General features: G+C 55.7%; 7 protein-coding genes across 7 annotated transcripts; 2 read left to right on the top strand and 5 right to left on the bottom strand.

The window, feature by feature from the left end:
• Window positions 1–152: 152 nt before the first annotated feature.
• On the top strand, window positions 153–1404 carry PG997_002078 (uncharacterized protein; the record flags this gene model as incomplete). The annotated part of the gene is made up of 3 exons (XM_066806393.1): window positions 153–166; window positions 228–649; window positions 731–1404. 3 exons carry the CDS (start codon window positions 153–155, stop codon window positions 1402–1404), a joined length of 1110 nt encoding a protein of 369 aa, XP_066673689.1.
• A 311-nt stretch (window positions 1405–1715) lies between these two features.
• On the bottom strand, window positions 1716–6973 carry PG997_002077 (uncharacterized protein; the record flags this gene model as incomplete). The annotated part of the gene is made up of 5 exons (XM_066806392.1): window positions 1716–2202; window positions 2294–3744; window positions 3803–6275; window positions 6428–6480; window positions 6620–6973. The coding sequence occupies 5 exons, from the start codon at window positions 6971–6973 to the stop codon at window positions 1716–1718; spliced, it is 4818 nt and encodes a 1605-aa protein (XP_066673688.1).
• A 1482-nt stretch (window positions 6974–8455) lies between these two features.
• PG997_002076 (Vegetative incompatibility protein HET-E-1) lies at window positions 8456–10216 on the bottom strand (the record flags this gene model as incomplete). The annotated part of the gene is made up of 1 exon (XM_066806391.1): window positions 8456–10216. One exon carries the CDS (start codon window positions 10214–10216, stop codon window positions 8456–8458), a length of 1761 nt encoding a protein of 586 aa, XP_066673687.1.
• A 676-nt stretch (window positions 10217–10892) lies between these two features.
• On the top strand, window positions 10893–11881 carry PG997_002075 (uncharacterized protein; the record flags this gene model as incomplete). The annotated part of the gene is made up of 3 exons (XM_066806390.1): window positions 10893–11045; window positions 11108–11388; window positions 11473–11881. The coding sequence occupies 3 exons, from the start codon at window positions 10893–10895 to the stop codon at window positions 11879–11881; spliced, it is 843 nt and encodes a 280-aa protein (XP_066673686.1).
• A 254-nt stretch (window positions 11882–12135) lies between these two features.
• On the bottom strand, window positions 12136–12808 carry PG997_002074 (uncharacterized protein; the record flags this gene model as incomplete). Its single annotated transcript, XM_066806389.1, has 2 exons — window positions 12136–12674; window positions 12745–12808. The coding sequence occupies 2 exons, from the start codon at window positions 12806–12808 to the stop codon at window positions 12136–12138; spliced, it is 603 nt and encodes a 200-aa protein (XP_066673685.1).
• Window positions 12809–13078: 270 nt separating this feature from the next.
• PG997_002073 (uncharacterized protein) lies at window positions 13079–13854 on the bottom strand (the record flags this gene model as incomplete). Its single annotated transcript, XM_066806388.1, has 4 exons — window positions 13079–13285; window positions 13350–13476; window positions 13523–13703; window positions 13755–13854. 4 exons carry the CDS (start codon window positions 13852–13854, stop codon window positions 13079–13081), a joined length of 615 nt encoding a protein of 204 aa, XP_066673684.1.
• A 711-nt stretch (window positions 13855–14565) lies between these two features.
• Window positions 14566–15423, bottom strand: PG997_002072 (uncharacterized protein; the record flags this gene model as incomplete). The annotated part of the gene is made up of 1 exon (XM_066806387.1): window positions 14566–15423. The coding sequence occupies one exon, from the start codon at window positions 15421–15423 to the stop codon at window positions 14566–14568; it is 858 nt and encodes a 285-aa protein (XP_066673683.1).
• Between the last annotated feature and the right edge of the window lie 916 nt (window positions 15424–16339).

The following is a 16339-nucleotide window of genomic DNA, read 5'->3' as shown; positions in this document are numbered from 1 at the left end:
AAGCCATTCTCTCAATGGCTAACACATCTACCCTGGTTGGTAGAACAACTTCCCTTTTTGGCGATACAAGTTAGGTTGACATGAGTGATATGGAGAAGGGAGAAAATGAAAATTTAAACCCGGCTTTCGTGTATGATAGATTGTACTATAACATGCACCAGCCTAGGTAAGGATAAAGCCTGTTGATGAGGTAACATCATTCCCCCTTGCTTGATGATCCAGCCTAGACACACTCACCTCGTACTCAACTACATCCTACTCAACGCTCCTCTAAACAACCTGGATCCCAATCCCACCATGGTTTCCCTCGAAGAGATGCGGGCCTCCAACGCCCGCATCGCCACCAGCCTCCCATCCGGCCTCGTCGCCCTCTTCGTCGGCGCGACCAGCGGCATCGGCAGCACGACCCTCAAGCATTTCGCCCGTCGCACACAGCAGCCTCGCATCTACTTCGTCGGGCGCCGCCGAGACGAGGGCGAGCGCATCCAGGCCGAGCTAGAGAAGCTCAACCCCCGCGGGGAATACCACTTTGTCCAGCAGGACGTTAGCCTTCTGAAAAACGTCGACGAGGTCTGCCGCTATATCCAAAGCCGCGAGTCTGCTATTAATCTACTCTACCTCACTTGCGGATCCTTGATAACCAAGACGCGTACGCTCACGCTCTCATTGCCGCACTTGATTGATAGATGATAGAAAACCAGTGATAGTAGCTTATTATTGCCCATCCCAGAAACCGCCGAGGGCCTTCATTATCCCATGGCCTTGATGTACTACGCCCGCACGCGCTTCATCGTCAATCTCCTGCCCAATCTGAAGAAAGCCCACTCTCTACGCCGCGTCGTCACGGTAGGCGCCGGCGGTAAAGAAGGCCCCGTCATCCCCTCCGACTGGCAGGCCAACAACATGAGCATCATCTCCTTCCGACCCCACGCCGCATCCATGACCACGCTATCGCTCCTAGCCGTCGCCAAGAAGGAGGCGTCCCCCGAAGTCTCCTTCATCCACGTCTACCCCGGCTTCGTGAAGACGGGCATGTCGCGCGAGCTCACCGGCATCGTGTCCGCCATCACCAAGGTGCTCTTTACCCCCGTCATGGCGCTGCTCCAGATCCCCATCAAGGAAACGGGCGAGCGCCAACTCTACTTCGCCACCAGCGCCCGCTTCCCGCCGGGCTTGTCCCAAGACGCCGACGGCATCCTGTTGGGCCAGGGCGTGCACGCGGCCACCGGCGCCGACGGCACACTGGGAGGCGGCGTGTACTCGATCGATTACGAGGGCGAGGGCACCAGCTCAAACGTGCGGGACGTCCTCGATGCTCTGGTCAAGGACGGCACGGCCGACAAGCTCTCGGAGCACACCGAAGAGGAGTTTAGACGGATTACGGGCAGTGCTGCCATCAAGTAACAATCGGGTTCACTGCCGGCGTCGCCAAGTGCGCGCATGTACACGTGTATGCCTGCGTCAAACTAAGCTTACGATAAACTTATCCAATTCGTTTCGTTCCATTGTACCTGCATATGAATATCCTTGCCATTAAATGCCGTGTCCCATTCATCATATCATCGTGTCCAACCCATAACTTTCCCCCTCAACGATTTACTTACGCCGCCTGTCACGGCGCTACAACCAGTGCTCTAAGTAACTAAGCCACCCCGACCCCAAATGGACGACGTTGTCAAGTCAGCGTCTTGTCTGCTCGAGCTTATCACCACCCCTTACACCGCCGCCGTCTCGTTGGCCTTGCCCGTCCCATCCAGATACCTCTCCCTCAACTTCGCCTTCCATTCGTCGACCGAGATCCACGCCGTGCTGCCATCCGCGGCCGGCTGCGGCAGCGGGACGCTGTTCTTGGGCAGCGCCGCGGCCCCTTCACCCGCCTCTGCTGCTGCTGCGGCCAACGCCGCGGCCGGGTCCCACGCGGGGATTTTGACGTGCTCGTGGCCGGGGCGGCACTTGAGGCTGACACGGCCGCTTAGCTCGCCGTGCGGCAGGCGCTCGTAGCAGCCTTGGCAGAGATGCTGCGTGCCCACGCAGTCGGCGCACACGTACAGGTCCACGTCCACAATGGTCCACGGGTTGCGGCAGCCGGCGCAGAAGACCATCGTAGTCGGCTCCATCGGCGCATTATCCGGAACCGAGGTAGAAGAGGAAGAAGACGACGACTCCTTGGTCTCTGTCGCGTCGCTTCCTGGTTCAGTGTCGCTTTCTTGCGTCGAAGAGCCATTCGAGGAGGCAGTCTCGTCGTCCTCCTTCTTCAGGGGCGGGCGCTTCGCTAGACATCTGATCGAGAGACGTGGCACCATTGGAGGAGACCTCGGAAACCGTCCAGCGGAACATCGCGCTATTCTTGTCCCTGACTGCGGACTGGATCTCGCTGGTTTGCGAAGCGAGCCACGAATCCCATCGGTTCTTCGCCTCGAGCTGGAACAGGTTACGCAGCCTCCAGACGATCTGGGAGTTCTCTTGGTCGCCCACGGTGGCGAAGAGGCGTGCTAGAATCCAGTAGGCCATGTCGTCGTTGTCAAAGTCGCCGTCCGAGAGGAGCTCAATGCCGGCGCGCACAATCTTGCGGATCCACTCGCCGGCCGCCTTGTTTTCCGACCTTTGCTTGTGATGGAAGCGAATGAGGCAGCAAGTACGGTCGATAGAGGTCCACACATTCGCCTTGTCGTCCGACTCCGGAACGAGCTCCTCGATCCGGGGGCCGTAGGATTGAAGCTGTTCAGCGGGCAAGTCCGGTATGAATGCTATTGTGAGGTATCCTTGGGCCAAGCTGTTCTTGATATCCTCGACGGTATAAGGGGATATCGCGTCACTCGGGTGTGTTTTCAGGACCTTCAGCGCATCTTCTTGGACCTCGACAACCTTCGTCCTCAGTGATTCATTTGTTGCGGCAGCCAGTGTCTTTGCTTTGCCGTTATGCAGGTAGAACAACAGATCGTAGCTCTCCTTGTCCGAGGCCAGTTTGATGGCCCTGTCGAAGAGGGCCTCGACAACATCCCAGCGATCCGTCTCATTCGCTGCTTGAACAAGGATCTGCGACTCCTGAACCTTTTGGTTGCCGAGGAACTCATGGACCAGGTCTTCAAGATATAGTGCCCACTTTCCTTGGTTGCTGTTGATGGCCTCGATAAACGCAATGAACTCGGCATATTCTTGCTTTTCCAAGTATCGTTCCAGAAGAGGAACGTATTCTCGGAAATGTACATAGTTAATATGCACACTCTCCCGGTGGGTTTGCGCAGCCGACTTGAGATCGGTACCAAGGCGCCATTGTCGGTCGCCCAACTCCAGGGTAATGCGGGCCAATAGAGCTGGGTTTCCTGAGTCCTTGGCCCATTCGACTGGATCCTCTCGACGATCCACGTCAATCTCCCGTTTCGCCTGACTGAGTAGCTCAATCGCTTCTGTATCACTCATTTTTGACTGCTTTGTGAGGAAGTGACAGGCGTGCCAATTCCGGTGATCCAGTCTCCGGGCTTCTCTCGCGCGCTCCTGGTAGATCTCGGCGGCACCCTCCTCATCCCGGCATAGCTGGAACACGGCCAGAGCACAGTGAATTTCCCATTGAGAAGCTTGCTGCGGGGTGTCGTTGGCGTGATTCAACACCCCCGATGCCCACTCTTCCACCTGCTTGAGCTCCTTAATGGTGAATGCGTCCATTTCAAATGGGCTCTTTCCCCTATTTGATCCGGTGTAAGACTCAGAGTCATCTTTCATCTTCTTGGCCTTCCTCTTGTCAAGCTATACTCAGATGTCAGTTGGTCTCTAGTATTATCGGTGCCATGGGTGGGGTGCTTACACGACCTAGATAACCACGAATGAAATACGCAGCCGCTAGGAATTGCTGTTTGGTGAATCCCATTCGGCGGAACATATGCTCAGCCATGTGCTTCGCGGCTCGTCCCAAGACAGCTTCGTGTAGATTGGCATCCGGAGCTTTCACCGCCTCGATGAGGGCCTGCCCGGCATTGTCGACATACTTGACCACCAATGAGTCTTTGAGCCAGAGGGCAACTTGGCGAACACCCTCAGCAGAATAGACCCACTCGCCCCTGGTTTCTTGTAGGATGATACCTTCGCCCTCCTTCCATGTCTTGATGGACATACTCACAACAAATGGCCAAAACAGAGCATCAATCCCGCATTCTTCCGTGAAGAGTTTCACAAGAAGTGGACCAACCTCGGCTTTTAAGTCCTTGCTGAGATCTGCGGCCGAAAGATCAACAGCATCAAGGTGGAACAGCAGATGTAGAGCGGCATAATCTCGGAGCTGCTTGTTTTTCCTGTATTCCTCATCGGTGAGGATAATCAGGCACGTGATGACAATTCGAATGTGAGCATTGTCGGGATCAAGGCAGATTGACTGCTTTTGCCCTGCGCCGATTTTCCCCTGGAAGAACTGCTCAAAATCGAATCGCGAATACAGCTCTCCTGGACAGACGCTGTTCAAGAAATGGCGCACAATGTTGATCTCAGCTTCTTGGATAACTTGAGGCCCTCCGACAATGGGCCTGCCTGACTGGCCACTCAATGAGCTGAGCGTGGACCCTGCTTTGACGGGAATACGCTGCATCAGCTCATCGGACCTCCAGTTGACTTGGTTAGAGTCGGTGACAGTGAAGAGCGGGTCGTATTTATCCAACAGCTTCTTTTTGAAAGGCAGTAGAGACACTGTCAGATTCCTTGAAGGTGCTGGCTCTTTGTCTGCGACGGCTGTTTGTCCAGTCTTCCCTCGATGAACATGGGTGAAGGGGACGGGGGAGGGCTGTCCACGCAGGTGCGTCGTCCGACGATGTTTGATGGCCACAATCGATTCCATTGCTTCAACGGGGAGGAAATCGCAACCGTCATTGATCCATAGCATAATCTCGTTGATCTCGTCAATCTCTTTTGGTGTTCGGATATTGTTTAGATTGCGCAGAGCCGCGTCGATCTGGTCAGTCCGGCTCTTGCCTGCGTTTTCGAGGACATCTCTGATATCATCTACCAGATCGACCTTTTCGAGATCTTTCAGGTTGCTATGCAGCTTGAAGTAATCGCCCTCGCATTTCTCTCGTAGTGTGTTGAAGATGGTCGTGCGCCAATCGGAAATGCCTGTTCTTTTGACATCTTTGAGGATCGGCATCGCATTCATGCGACTGTTGATGAATGTGTCGATATCGCTTCCATTGCATTCGCTGATGGGGATGACGCCGACACCCGACCCCAGCTTTTCTTTGAGCCAGCCCTTGGTTTCAGGCGACGCGGACAGCATGATCTGGACACGCTTTCCGTCCGAAATCGAGCCCAACCTTTGCAAGAGCTCTTCCAACTTTTTCACATCCGACTCGCTAGCATCGATGAAGAAGAAAAAGGACGTGTCGTTATTGATACGTTCCTTGTTGTCGATGAACAACTGTTGCCAAATGTCGACAGTGTTCTGGAACTCGTGCTTTCTCTCGGCAATCTGGGCCATGGACTTTGTCATGGCCTCAAACGCTGTGGCAACCTGCCACAGCATCGTCCGGGTGGCAACTTCTAGGAAATTAGGTTCCTCTCCATCCTGGTACTTCCGTTTATCAGAGTCGGCAAAGAAGTACGCGGTAACTGTGCGACTCGTTGTGCTGACGCGCTCTCCCCTTTCCGGAAGCAACCTCAGTGTGTTGGCGATCAGTGAGGTTTTCCCCGAGTTCTGGGCACCCTCAATGACGAGAAACGGGTTTGTTGATTCCTCAGCCTCCATCCAGTCGTTGAAGGCCTCCTTCTCGAGGATCCATTGCCCAGTGCCCTCGATAAGTCTGTCCTTGCGAGCATCGAATGTCCTCTGCCACGTTGGATATGGCTCCCCATCGCTTCCTAGGGCAGAACTGGGGAATCTCAAGGCCTTGGCGATTGATTGGCGCCACTTCTTCGCGTCGTCCTCCTTCTTCTGCTCCCTTTGGCCTTCGAGGATCAGTTTGATGTCACCGGCGCTGTCGCTGACGATCTTGTACGTCTGCGCGTTGACCAGCAGGTTCTCTTTTTTGTTGAGCTTCTCCATCATGCCAAGCAGCCCCGAGATGTTGTCGTCATTGAGGAACAAGCGCTTCATAAACGCCCCGAATTTGTGATGTTTCCTCTTCAATCGAATGCTGTGGTCGCAGATTTCAACAAATAACTGCAAGTTCTGGTATGCCACTCGCTTGAGCCTGATGTCCATATTGCTCTGGTAAGACTCCAGTCGCTCAAGAAACTCGCAACACATTACGAGCAACTCTCCGAGGTTTTGAAACATTCCCTCGTACTTTTGCCAGCTATTATAAGAAAGATTGATCAGCATTCCTCGAAAAATGAATCGGCGTTTATCGAAAGATGAATCAGCATTCATCGAAAGATGAATTAGTATTCATGATAGAAAAGCGTAGGAGTTATACTTAGGGTAAAACAACCCCGCAGTGCAACTTACGCCTCGATCACGAAAGTGAGTGCATTGAAGCACATGTCTGAAGGACCGAATACCTATGAGTTCATGGTAAGCAAGCTGGACGTGTTTATTCCACCGTCGACCGCGGTTTATTCCATCATTGACCGCAGTTATTCCATCGTTGACTGTGGCTTATTCCATCGTCGACCGTGGACGTAATTGGGAGCAACTTACTTCAGATGCGCCACTAGACACGATGCCGCCTATGGTCTGGATGCACTTCAATGTGTTGTTGACGGCTTTTTTGAACCATCCGTATTTCTCTGCATCTTCCTTCCTGGACTTCTGGATCTCATCGACAACGCCTAGAACGTCGTTAATACTCATACCCTTGCGCGGCGGCTTCCCCTCCCGGTCCGCAAGCTGCTGCACTCGCTGCTGCACCTGGGCCCAAATGTCTTCCATCTCCTTATCCGCTGCTGCGCGGGCGGCCTCGGCTCCCGTAGGACTGAGGATCGTATTGCTGCTGTTCTTGGCATCGCCGGCGGCGATGGCCGTGGCCAACGGTGCTTGGGGCGGGGGTGGCATCATGAGGCGGGGAATATACAGTCCCTATTTATGAGCCACGACACAGCACTATTCTCGGTGCCAGCACGCTTTTCAGCGCGTGGCGGTAGGCTTTGGGGAAAATCGAAACGCGACAAAACTCGCAGAAAGTAGCAGTTGTAGGATCTGGTGTCAACAGTCCGAGGAAGAAGCCAAGAAGCTGGCCATCGCCCTGCTAATATGTCTTCTCGTGTGCGGCTGGCCAAAAAAAAACCCCGGCCACAGAGCCCGGCCAGGCAACCAGGCAATCAGCAACCAGTGGCACCACTCTTCTAATAATATAACCCCCTGCATAAGGCGACCATCCATCGTCTTCGCTGCAGTTGGTGCTGGGCCGGGGGCCTTGGGGCTGAAGGAAATGTTACCCAACCATGCTTCATGTTGGCGCAAGGGAGCGGGGTCTCGTGGTTGGGTTGCACAGCGCTAACCCGCAGCCTGCTTACGGGCCACGAGTCTCGACATTCGCCCGCCTGACGCAATATGAGCAACGCCTCCTTCGACCGTTTGTTGCCATGTCCAGCTCAAGAAAAGGAGTAAAAATAAAGCGGTGTAACAAGCAACAAGTCTGTGAGGCGGTGGAATAGATGCAGATGGCCTCGAATGGCTGATTTACCTTGCTTCCAGGTCGTCGCAAAGTTCAAACGTTTCGTGTCACGAGGGGGATGAGTCTGGGAAAGTTCCAAAGTGTCGGGCGCGACTAGGGCCCCGCGGGACAAGACCTTCTAACGAGCGAGCCGCCTTGCTTAGCCCTGATGGTGGCTGGACTAAGCACTAAAAGTTCCGATCTACCCAAAACCCCCGCCTAGAACCCCCATCAGCCTGGTTGCCGCTTCCCAAATGGATCAAGCTGAAGTAAGCCGCATAAACTAGGCCTTTTCCGAATTCGTACAAGTTCCCGGTCTGTCATGTTTGCTCACATATTTGATTATTAATAGTTTGGAAGGTCAATGTAGTCTCTGCCTTCCAGTAATACATGTACGGAGATCATCTCTTGAGCTTTTTGGATTTGTCAAGCATAAGGTAAGTAGGTGAGCAACATTGTAGCCACCACTCTGTTTTAGTGGCATTGGGCAGTGAGTGCTATGAGCCTACGAACGCTAGGTTTTTGTGGTGTCGGAGTTTAGCAGTAGCCCAAACGCCCGCGGGGTGCGACTTGGCACTGAACATGACCGGATTGCGAGCTACTAGCCTAGATCGTGGGAACCAGCCCTGAATGCCATCCACCCTGTCTTGTTTGTCGGATTCCAGTGCTATGATCTGGACCAGCGCCCGAAAAGCGTTGGTATGGCTCGCTTCAGAAATGCTTGATACCCATTAAGCTCTGCCCGCGGCTACGCCACATACAGCCCGATGCGATTAGTCTTCTTGCCTTTTCCTTGCCGTTATTGGCGATGATGTTAGTGCATTATGCACACTTCCACCAACGTTGACCGAGTTTTGGAATGGGTTTGTCCTCCAGCCTCATTAGCCCCCGGTATTCAAGGTAGGAACCCGTGTGACTGTGTGGGCAACTTGGACCAGATCGGCCGTTTCCTCACGGCCAAGTTTGATCAAGACGGGCTTCAGGTGTCCGATATGCTCCCCCTCCGTCAGCGCGACAGGACCGAACTCGGCCCAGCCCTGCGGAAGCACGCCGCTCGACTCGAGGCGCCGACTGGGCTGGAGCGACGCCTGGCACTTCTCGGACCAGAAGCGCGCGACCTCGTCTGCGGTGAAATCCCTTCCTTGTAGCGGATCGGAGATATGCTGGATCCAGCAGTGTCGCAGGCAATCCCGCCTCTGCTCGCTGCGCACGCCCAGGAACAGGACGCGCCGCTTCCCGTTGCTCGGGTCCGTCAGATGCAGCAGTGCGCCATGAGAAGCGCATCTCGCTGGCTGGTTTTCCGAGATGGGCACCAGTTCCAGCACGCTGCGCAAGGTGTCAAAGGCGGCGGCGCGACGGGCTCCGGCTACCCAGGGGAGCTCGATGCTCTGGACACTGCGCGAAAGGTCGTCCTCTGTCCCATCGAACAGCAGTAGGAGCGCATAGGGGCTCCGTACTTCGTCGAGGGGCACGGAACGCGTCCGTAGCTCACGTCTTCGGATGGGCGGGATGAAAACCTCGGTCGAGCGGACAGAAGCCCAGGTACTGAGAAGTAGGGGTGGCCGACCTGGATACTCAGGCCTCTGGAAAACGCCATCGACAAGGGAGCCCTCAAGCGGGAGGCAGATGCGCAATCCCTCACCGCGGGCATTGTCGCGCTCCCACAGACTGCTGTCGACAGCATCCAGAACCGCGAAGAAGTTGCGGAAGCCGCGGATAAGAGGCAGCTGGATACGCAGCCCAGCGTTGGTCATGGCATACGAGGACGCCCGCCAGTCCTTCTTGGGCGTCTCCATGATTGTGCCGCAGTTGGCGAAGCAGGTTGGATTTGACACCAGGATATCCTCTCGGGCGGCCACGGAGGCGGTGGGGAGCGTCCAACAGAATATGGTGTGGTCATTTCGCGCCTTGATGATCTTGCGCTGCAGGCGAATGAAGGCTTGAGTACCTTCACCGTACAGCAACGGCATGTTGATTTCCAAGAGGCCCAGCATGCAGTACGCCATGTCCTCGATACGGGTCGTGGTGCGCTTGGCGAGCCATGACATCTTCTCGGCGACGCACACCCTACTTAACCGGTCTTCGAGTGTCAAAATCTTGGTCCTCACGCCTGTTATATTGGTGAGGGTTTGCACGAGCGTGTCCTTGGTACCCAGCACATGCCAGTCTTGGGAGAAGAAGACGACATCAATCGGTGCAACGAGCTCCTGTAGTGTGAAGCCCCTCGTAAACCAGAGACTATTCCGGAACTCTTCCCGGCACTCCTCATGGGCCAAGTCGTGCCCCGAGACGTCGGCAAGATAGGCAAAACAGATTGCGCTGTGCCGATACCAAGAGTACATGGAGTTGATGGCCTCCGATAGCTCGGCAGAGCTCATTTTGTCGATACAGTTCGTATCGACCCAGAGGTAGTCCAGACCGCGACTGCGAGACTCGAGGCATGCAGCCTTTATCTTGGCATACCCCCGTTTCTCCTGTATGCCGCTGCATTGCCAAGGTAGTCCATCCAGTGCGGCGTTCCATTCATTGAGAGTCAGCTCCTGGCCATGCTCCCATGTATGCGACAGAATAGCATAATCGTGTTCTATGAGAGAACCGACAACCTCCTCTATCGTGAGTGTATGTACGTTGATAAGTCTCATGTAGTCTTCTTTCCGATTCCCTAGACACAACCCAATGCAACTGCTGCAAAGATCTGTCGCCTACCTATTCGTCATGCCTGTGTTACCTACTGGGGCGATTGGCCTACCCCGCTGCAGGCCCACATCATTAGCACATCCTCTTCAAAATAAATGTACATACCCTAGACTTTTTGTAAGTACCTTCATTGATTGAGTCGTACCTGTTCTGAAGCTGGAGGAATCATTCCTGTGATTAACGTTAGAGATCTTTAAGCACAATACTCAAGTATAGATGCTCAGTAAAGGGCGATTTAAAGCAACCCAGACCGATTTGAGTGCACATGTGTACACTCTGTTTCGAGCGGGCCGCCTGCCGACAGCGCTTACTCAGAGCGCATCTCACGTCAGCACAGCATCCAAGGAATGGGCATATCCAGCCGTTGAGCTTGGAAACGATCAATCGATGCATTCTTCGTATATGTGTTTAGGTAATTAGGCAGGTAAGTGGGCAAAGAGGCACCACCAAACGTTATGGTGGCTACGCTCACTGGGCTTTCACCATCGTAATCAATCCGTCCTCCCAAGGCATCAGTGAATAACACCATCCAATTGCCAATTCAAGTCATCGGCCAACATGGACAAAATGAGTAACGTCAACTGCACATTATACTGCTATCCGTCCTCGCTGTATTCAATAATGGTGAGATACCTCATCCAACTTGCCAAGACATCCAGCGAGCCTCACGATGCGACCTCCTCGGAGCTCCGCATCCGTGAGCAAATCCTCGACTTGGATCATGACGAGAACATCGCGGAATGGTATCTACTGAACGTGAATAGAAAAGGACAGGTGCGTTCCTTCATGCGGTCTGCCGATATAGTATTTAATTGACAATGGACACGTGCCATCAGGTGCCAGCCATGACCGTTGAAGGCGCCGTGGCCCCTATTACGGATAGCCTGGATATATCCTTCTGGCTTTGCGATATGTTCCCCCAGCTGCTCCCGCCGCAACACGAGGCCACCATCCGCCGCCTGCTCCGCGACCTCCACGCCATCGAGGGGATCTCCATCACCATCCGCCGGCGCGAGGGTCCCGAGGAAGACCTGATCGACCCGTGCGTTGATAACATGTTGGCCCGCGACGACATCGGTCCAGAATATCGTCAAGCCCTCGAGGTCAAGAAGATCTTGTAAGTCTCGAATCTCCATGCTCCCCAGTCCTAGAAATGATGATCATGTATTCACTTCACATCGCCGCTCTCCCTCTGCAACAGTGACGACAGCCACGTCCCCAAAGCATCCCACCACACCAACGTCGACCGAGCCGAGCAGCAGACCGCGACGCTCCTGGCCGAGGTGGCGCGACTATACGAACAGCACGGTCAGGGCACCTGGCTCCTGGGCGGCGCCGACGCCGGCCCCACGCTGCTCGATGCCCAGATCGTGCCCTTCGTCTCGCGCGTCGAGGACGCGGGGCGCGCGCGCCTGGTGCCCGAGGTGCTGCTGCGGTACACGGCGGCCAGGAGGGCCTCGCCGGCGTGGGATGTCGTCATGGGCGGGAAGGGCACGATTGGGAGGAAGGAGTACGGGCCGGTGCGCGATATGTACGATATGTCGGCTGGCGTGCCGCCGACGACGCTCTTCATACCCCGTTGGGCAAAGGGTGCCGGGCTTAGTGTCTAAGGGTGGAAAGTCAAGTTACCGATGAACGTATTGTATGTAGCTCGATTACTCCAAAGTTAAGAGTTGTCGACATACGACAAGGATGGCATAGCTGAGACTTAATCTAGGACTCGCGCATGCAATAACCTCGTGATACATATGGTGCGCATAAGCTTTGACATGCTTCCAATCGTGCAGGCAAGAGAGTCGAACTACCACGACCATCAACGCCATAACGAACCATCGATCTAACAAGCTTTCAAGGCCAGCTCTATCTACCAGCACAGACACCAAGCCGAAACCACGCCGACAGCCGGGAGCAAAGCCCGCACCAAGTTCAAGCGTTCCCAACGGCATGCCTCGCGGAGGGTGCGCTTGCTCACTTTCCACATACTCTCCTCGCTCTCGGGCTCGCGTCCGCAGTCTCGATCCCATCGAGCCTGTCGCCGGCGATCCTTCAGATCATAGTAGTGCATCCTGTGCATTAACCGCAGCCTCTCCTCGGCGGGGATGACCCAGAGGATCGTGAACGGGACCGCCGCGAGCATGAGGGTCCCCACGAGCAGCAGGCGGGGCACGATCCCGATCCGCAGGGCCGGCCCGCGGCCGCCCCCGTGGGAGTAGTAGTAGTAGTAGGAGGATAGGGCGGCGTTCGCGTAGCAGCCGAGGCCGGGGAACAGCATCGCTGTCGGTCTGTACAGGTCTTCGCCGCGGCGCAGGATGGTGGATAGTTGGTGGAACGCTGTGTCCTCAGGGATGTTGGGGGTGGTGATTATGGTGGACGCTGATACGTAAGAAACGGACAAGTGGCAGCCTGTAGGATGCAGTAAGTTCGCTGTGGGTATTCGCGAGAGCTGTGGGCAAAGAGGATTGCTCTGACTTACCCACGAGGAAAGAGGAGACTGTGATGCTGGAGGCCAGCAGTGGTCGGTAAAGTGGATGATCCATGAGGAGACGTGATGGGGAGCAAGAGGAAGATGTGAGCGAGTTAGAGGATCGTATTCGGACATTCCCGGGATAGCAAACAGGTCCATGAACTGTTATCATCGGCACAGGATACCACGAGCAATTGGACATGTCTTTCTACAAGCTTTTTGGAGGTTGTTCATTTAGGAAACTGTGTGGCCGGCAAGGTGTGCAAGGCTAACGCTCACCCCCGAGACCGACTCTTTCTCTGCCGTGACGGCGGGCGCCACATGGTATGCGATCGAAGCCATCTCAACCATTCATTTCCTCTCTGGTGTCCAAGTAGGCATCGAATCTCGACTCTTCGTCCACTGGGACACGAGCTGGCTGGTTCTGACCTACATTGACTTCCACGACAACAGTACTCAAGCCAGAGACGCCCTCTGAATGGAGTCTAAGGCCCCGACGGCACGTCGAACAGCCGAGCAGAAACTTGTCCTCGGCGCCGCCAATTCCAACCTCGGTCAAACCGAGGTCGCGGCGGACATTATCTCTCATTCAGAAAGGGGTGCATCCCCCCTACGTTGGGATCCAGACCAGGACCAACAGTGCCGTGGTCAGGAATCGCAACCCAGCGCGACAGGCCAGTCCTCTTGATATGGAGAGCAAGCAGTGCAGCTTCATTCGATCCGCTTGATGGTAGAGGGAGACTTCAATTCCAGTAGCACATCGATCCAGGGGCTGTGCCAGAAGAACCTGGCTTCGAGCACGGAAAGGGGACTTTGGATCGTGCACGATGCAGTTTGATGGCGGTATGGGCCGACGAACTGGCAACGAATATGGGCCACGAGCGCACCTCGAGATAGCTCATATTCTGACTCGGGGTTGCGGTGCACTACTCGGGACGATAGGACTTGGAGGACGACACCGTAGGTCACTGCATGCGCGTCATTAGGGCCTGCAAGTTGTGTCGCCAGTCATGTCGCACGTGCTCGCCCGACGACTACCACGGCAAGTTCCAATAGGAGACTAGGAGCTTCATGTCCCGAATGTGCCCCGATATTGCAGAGCAAAACGAGTGGTCGCATGAGTACTGCTGAGATGAGCTTCCTTTGGTGTCCACATAAGCAAGAGCCTGGGATTTGGGCTAGGAAGGTCGTGAAGCGGCAATAAACTTGAAACTCTCTCAAAAGGAGTCGAAATTGATACTGAATCGATCAGGAGAGGAGTCAAGTATGCTTATTAAGGCGAATGAAGTGGTTGTGGTGAACAGCAATTTTATCACCACTAGCGCGCCCGCTGCTGTGAGTCTTGCGACACCTGCGACGAGATGCACATCGCTAGCGCCGACGAGGTGTCGCATCCAGCGAAAAAAGCTTTTCCCCCTCCAAACTGTTTCGTTTTGCGACCGCGCTGCCTTGGAACGATTAGCGGCTTGTTTTGCATAAGAAGGTTTGCGGGAGTGCTAGTCATAATGGAAGCATTAATGTATTCGCATGGTTCAACGGCTACGACAGAACCAAGTTTTGGACGAACTCACGACACCAAAAACCAAGTTTTCTCACGAACTGGCAGGACGGGAGCGCCCGCAGTGTCGCAGTGTCGCTGCTGCGGTGGGGGAGTTCAAGCGGGCGAAGCAAACCAAAATTCAACGACATGCGATGATGGATGACGGTCAATTGGCTTATGTGTCGCCATGATCAGATGAATTAATTTCTTTGATTAATAAATGTATGCGACATTATATCCCTAAAAAACTGTTCAGACGGAAACGCCGTGCGCATCCGGCCTCCATCTTCTTAGCGTCTCCTGGCGGCGGGCGTGCCTGTGGGCTGCGACGACGAGACGGTGGACGAGGTGGTGCCGCCGTTGTTGTCCTTGCCCACGACGACGGCCTGCACGACCTGGCCGGCGGCGTTGGTGACGATGTTGACCAGCGCGCTCAGGGGGTCGTACTTGTACGTCTTCTGGATGAGGCCGCCGTCGAGCACCTTCTGGGCGCCCGTGTACGTCATGTTCTGGTCGAAGTTGCCGATGATGCTGCTGACGATCTTGCCGGCGTCGCCGGCCACCTCCTGGACGATGTTGCCGAGGTTGTCTATGAGGAAGTTGATCTTGGAGTCGCCGTTGACGATGGAGCCCAGCAGGCCGTCGACGGCGCCCACGACCGAGTCGACCAGGTCGACGGCCGTGTCCAGGACGTTGATGAGGAGCGGGTTGAGGTCCAGCGAGGCGAGCGTGCGGTTGACGATGTCGACGAGGTTGCCGAGGCGGATGACGAGCTCGAGGTTGGCGTCGACGTCGGCGATGGTGATGTTGACCTTCTTGATGCCGACCTGCACGCCCGCGTTGATCTCGACGAGCGACGCGACCTGGGCGCCCAGGTTGACCTCGGCCTGCAGGTTGTCCACGACGAGCTCGATGCGGCCGACGTGCAGCTCCGGCACCTCGAGCAGCACGTCGGGCGGGCCCGCATCACCGTACCTGGAGGGAGTGCCGCTGGGCTGGCTGCCGCCGCTGCCTCCTCCGCCGCCGCCGGTCTGGGTGGTGGCGGTGGTGCCGGTGGACGAGGCCCCTGAGGAGGAGAGGCGCCTGCGAGCCGCCGGCCGAAGTGGTGGGCGCGGGCGAGGTGGCGGTGGTGGGAGCTGGGCCGGCATCGGTGGTCGACGCGGTCTGCGCCGCCACGAAGGCGAGCAGCAGGAAGCTCCAGAGGAAGGAGAGAAGCGCGCGGGACTGCATGGTGGTGGTTTGACTACCTAAAAGTGGGTGGTGGTTGTGTGTGGGTGAAAAGAGTGACAGACAGCACACAGTGAAAGCAACACGCACGCACAGCAGAAGGCACTTTAGTTGCCTTGGAGGGCAGCCGGGGAACTCATCATATAAGAGAGATCGGAGAGCGAGAGAGATCGCAAGATTTCCATGGCACAAACCGCACCACAGCCAGCCCAAAGCCCCCCGGTCAGGAAATTAGGTACAGTACCTGCTGCTGCTGCTCCCCGTCATTTCGTCCCGCATAAGGCTAGAGGGGGCATCCATGCTCAGCTGCCGTCATCGCAACCGACGCTTTTTCTCGGAAGCCGATGCGCAGAGCGGAGGGCACCTAGGGGGGGCTTCTAATGCAAACAAGTGATACGACGATGGAAACTGGAATTCCAAGTTTGGGGAAATTGCACAATGCACGCTCGCCTGGCGGTGTCGTGGTGTGCCGTTGTCTTTTCTGCGTCTCCGCCCCCTCCCCAGGCACAGGCTAATGCGGCTGCAGCCAGTCGGCAGCGTTGAGGCCCCTGTTTTGCAGCGGGGAGAGGACCGGATTAGGCCCAACCCACGCCCAGCCGTTCCAGCCGACGGCCCCTTTAGGGCCTGCGCTATTGTTTCAGTGCCATATAAGCATACCTCGTTATGATGGTCTTGGCAACGCTCTCGTCTCATTCGAGCGCTGCAAGCGAACCCCCAGGCTCGGCGCATTGGAATACCTTGGAAACTGGGAAAAGCTGGCCACGCCAGATAGGCATTCCGGGGGCGTTGGAAATTGGATGGCATGAACGCCGGGTCGACGAAGCTCTCTGCACCCCC

Source organism: Apiospora hydei, assembly GCF_038363865.1.
Source record: "Apiospora hydei strain CBS 114990 chromosome Unknown utg000003l_segment0_segment0, whole genome shotgun sequence".
NCBI classification, from domain to species: Eukaryota; Fungi; Ascomycota; class Sordariomycetes; order Amphisphaeriales; family Apiosporaceae; genus Apiospora; species Apiospora hydei.
The sequence above is the reverse complement of the archived record's forward strand: the minus strand, read 5'-3'. Positions and strand labels throughout refer to the sequence as shown.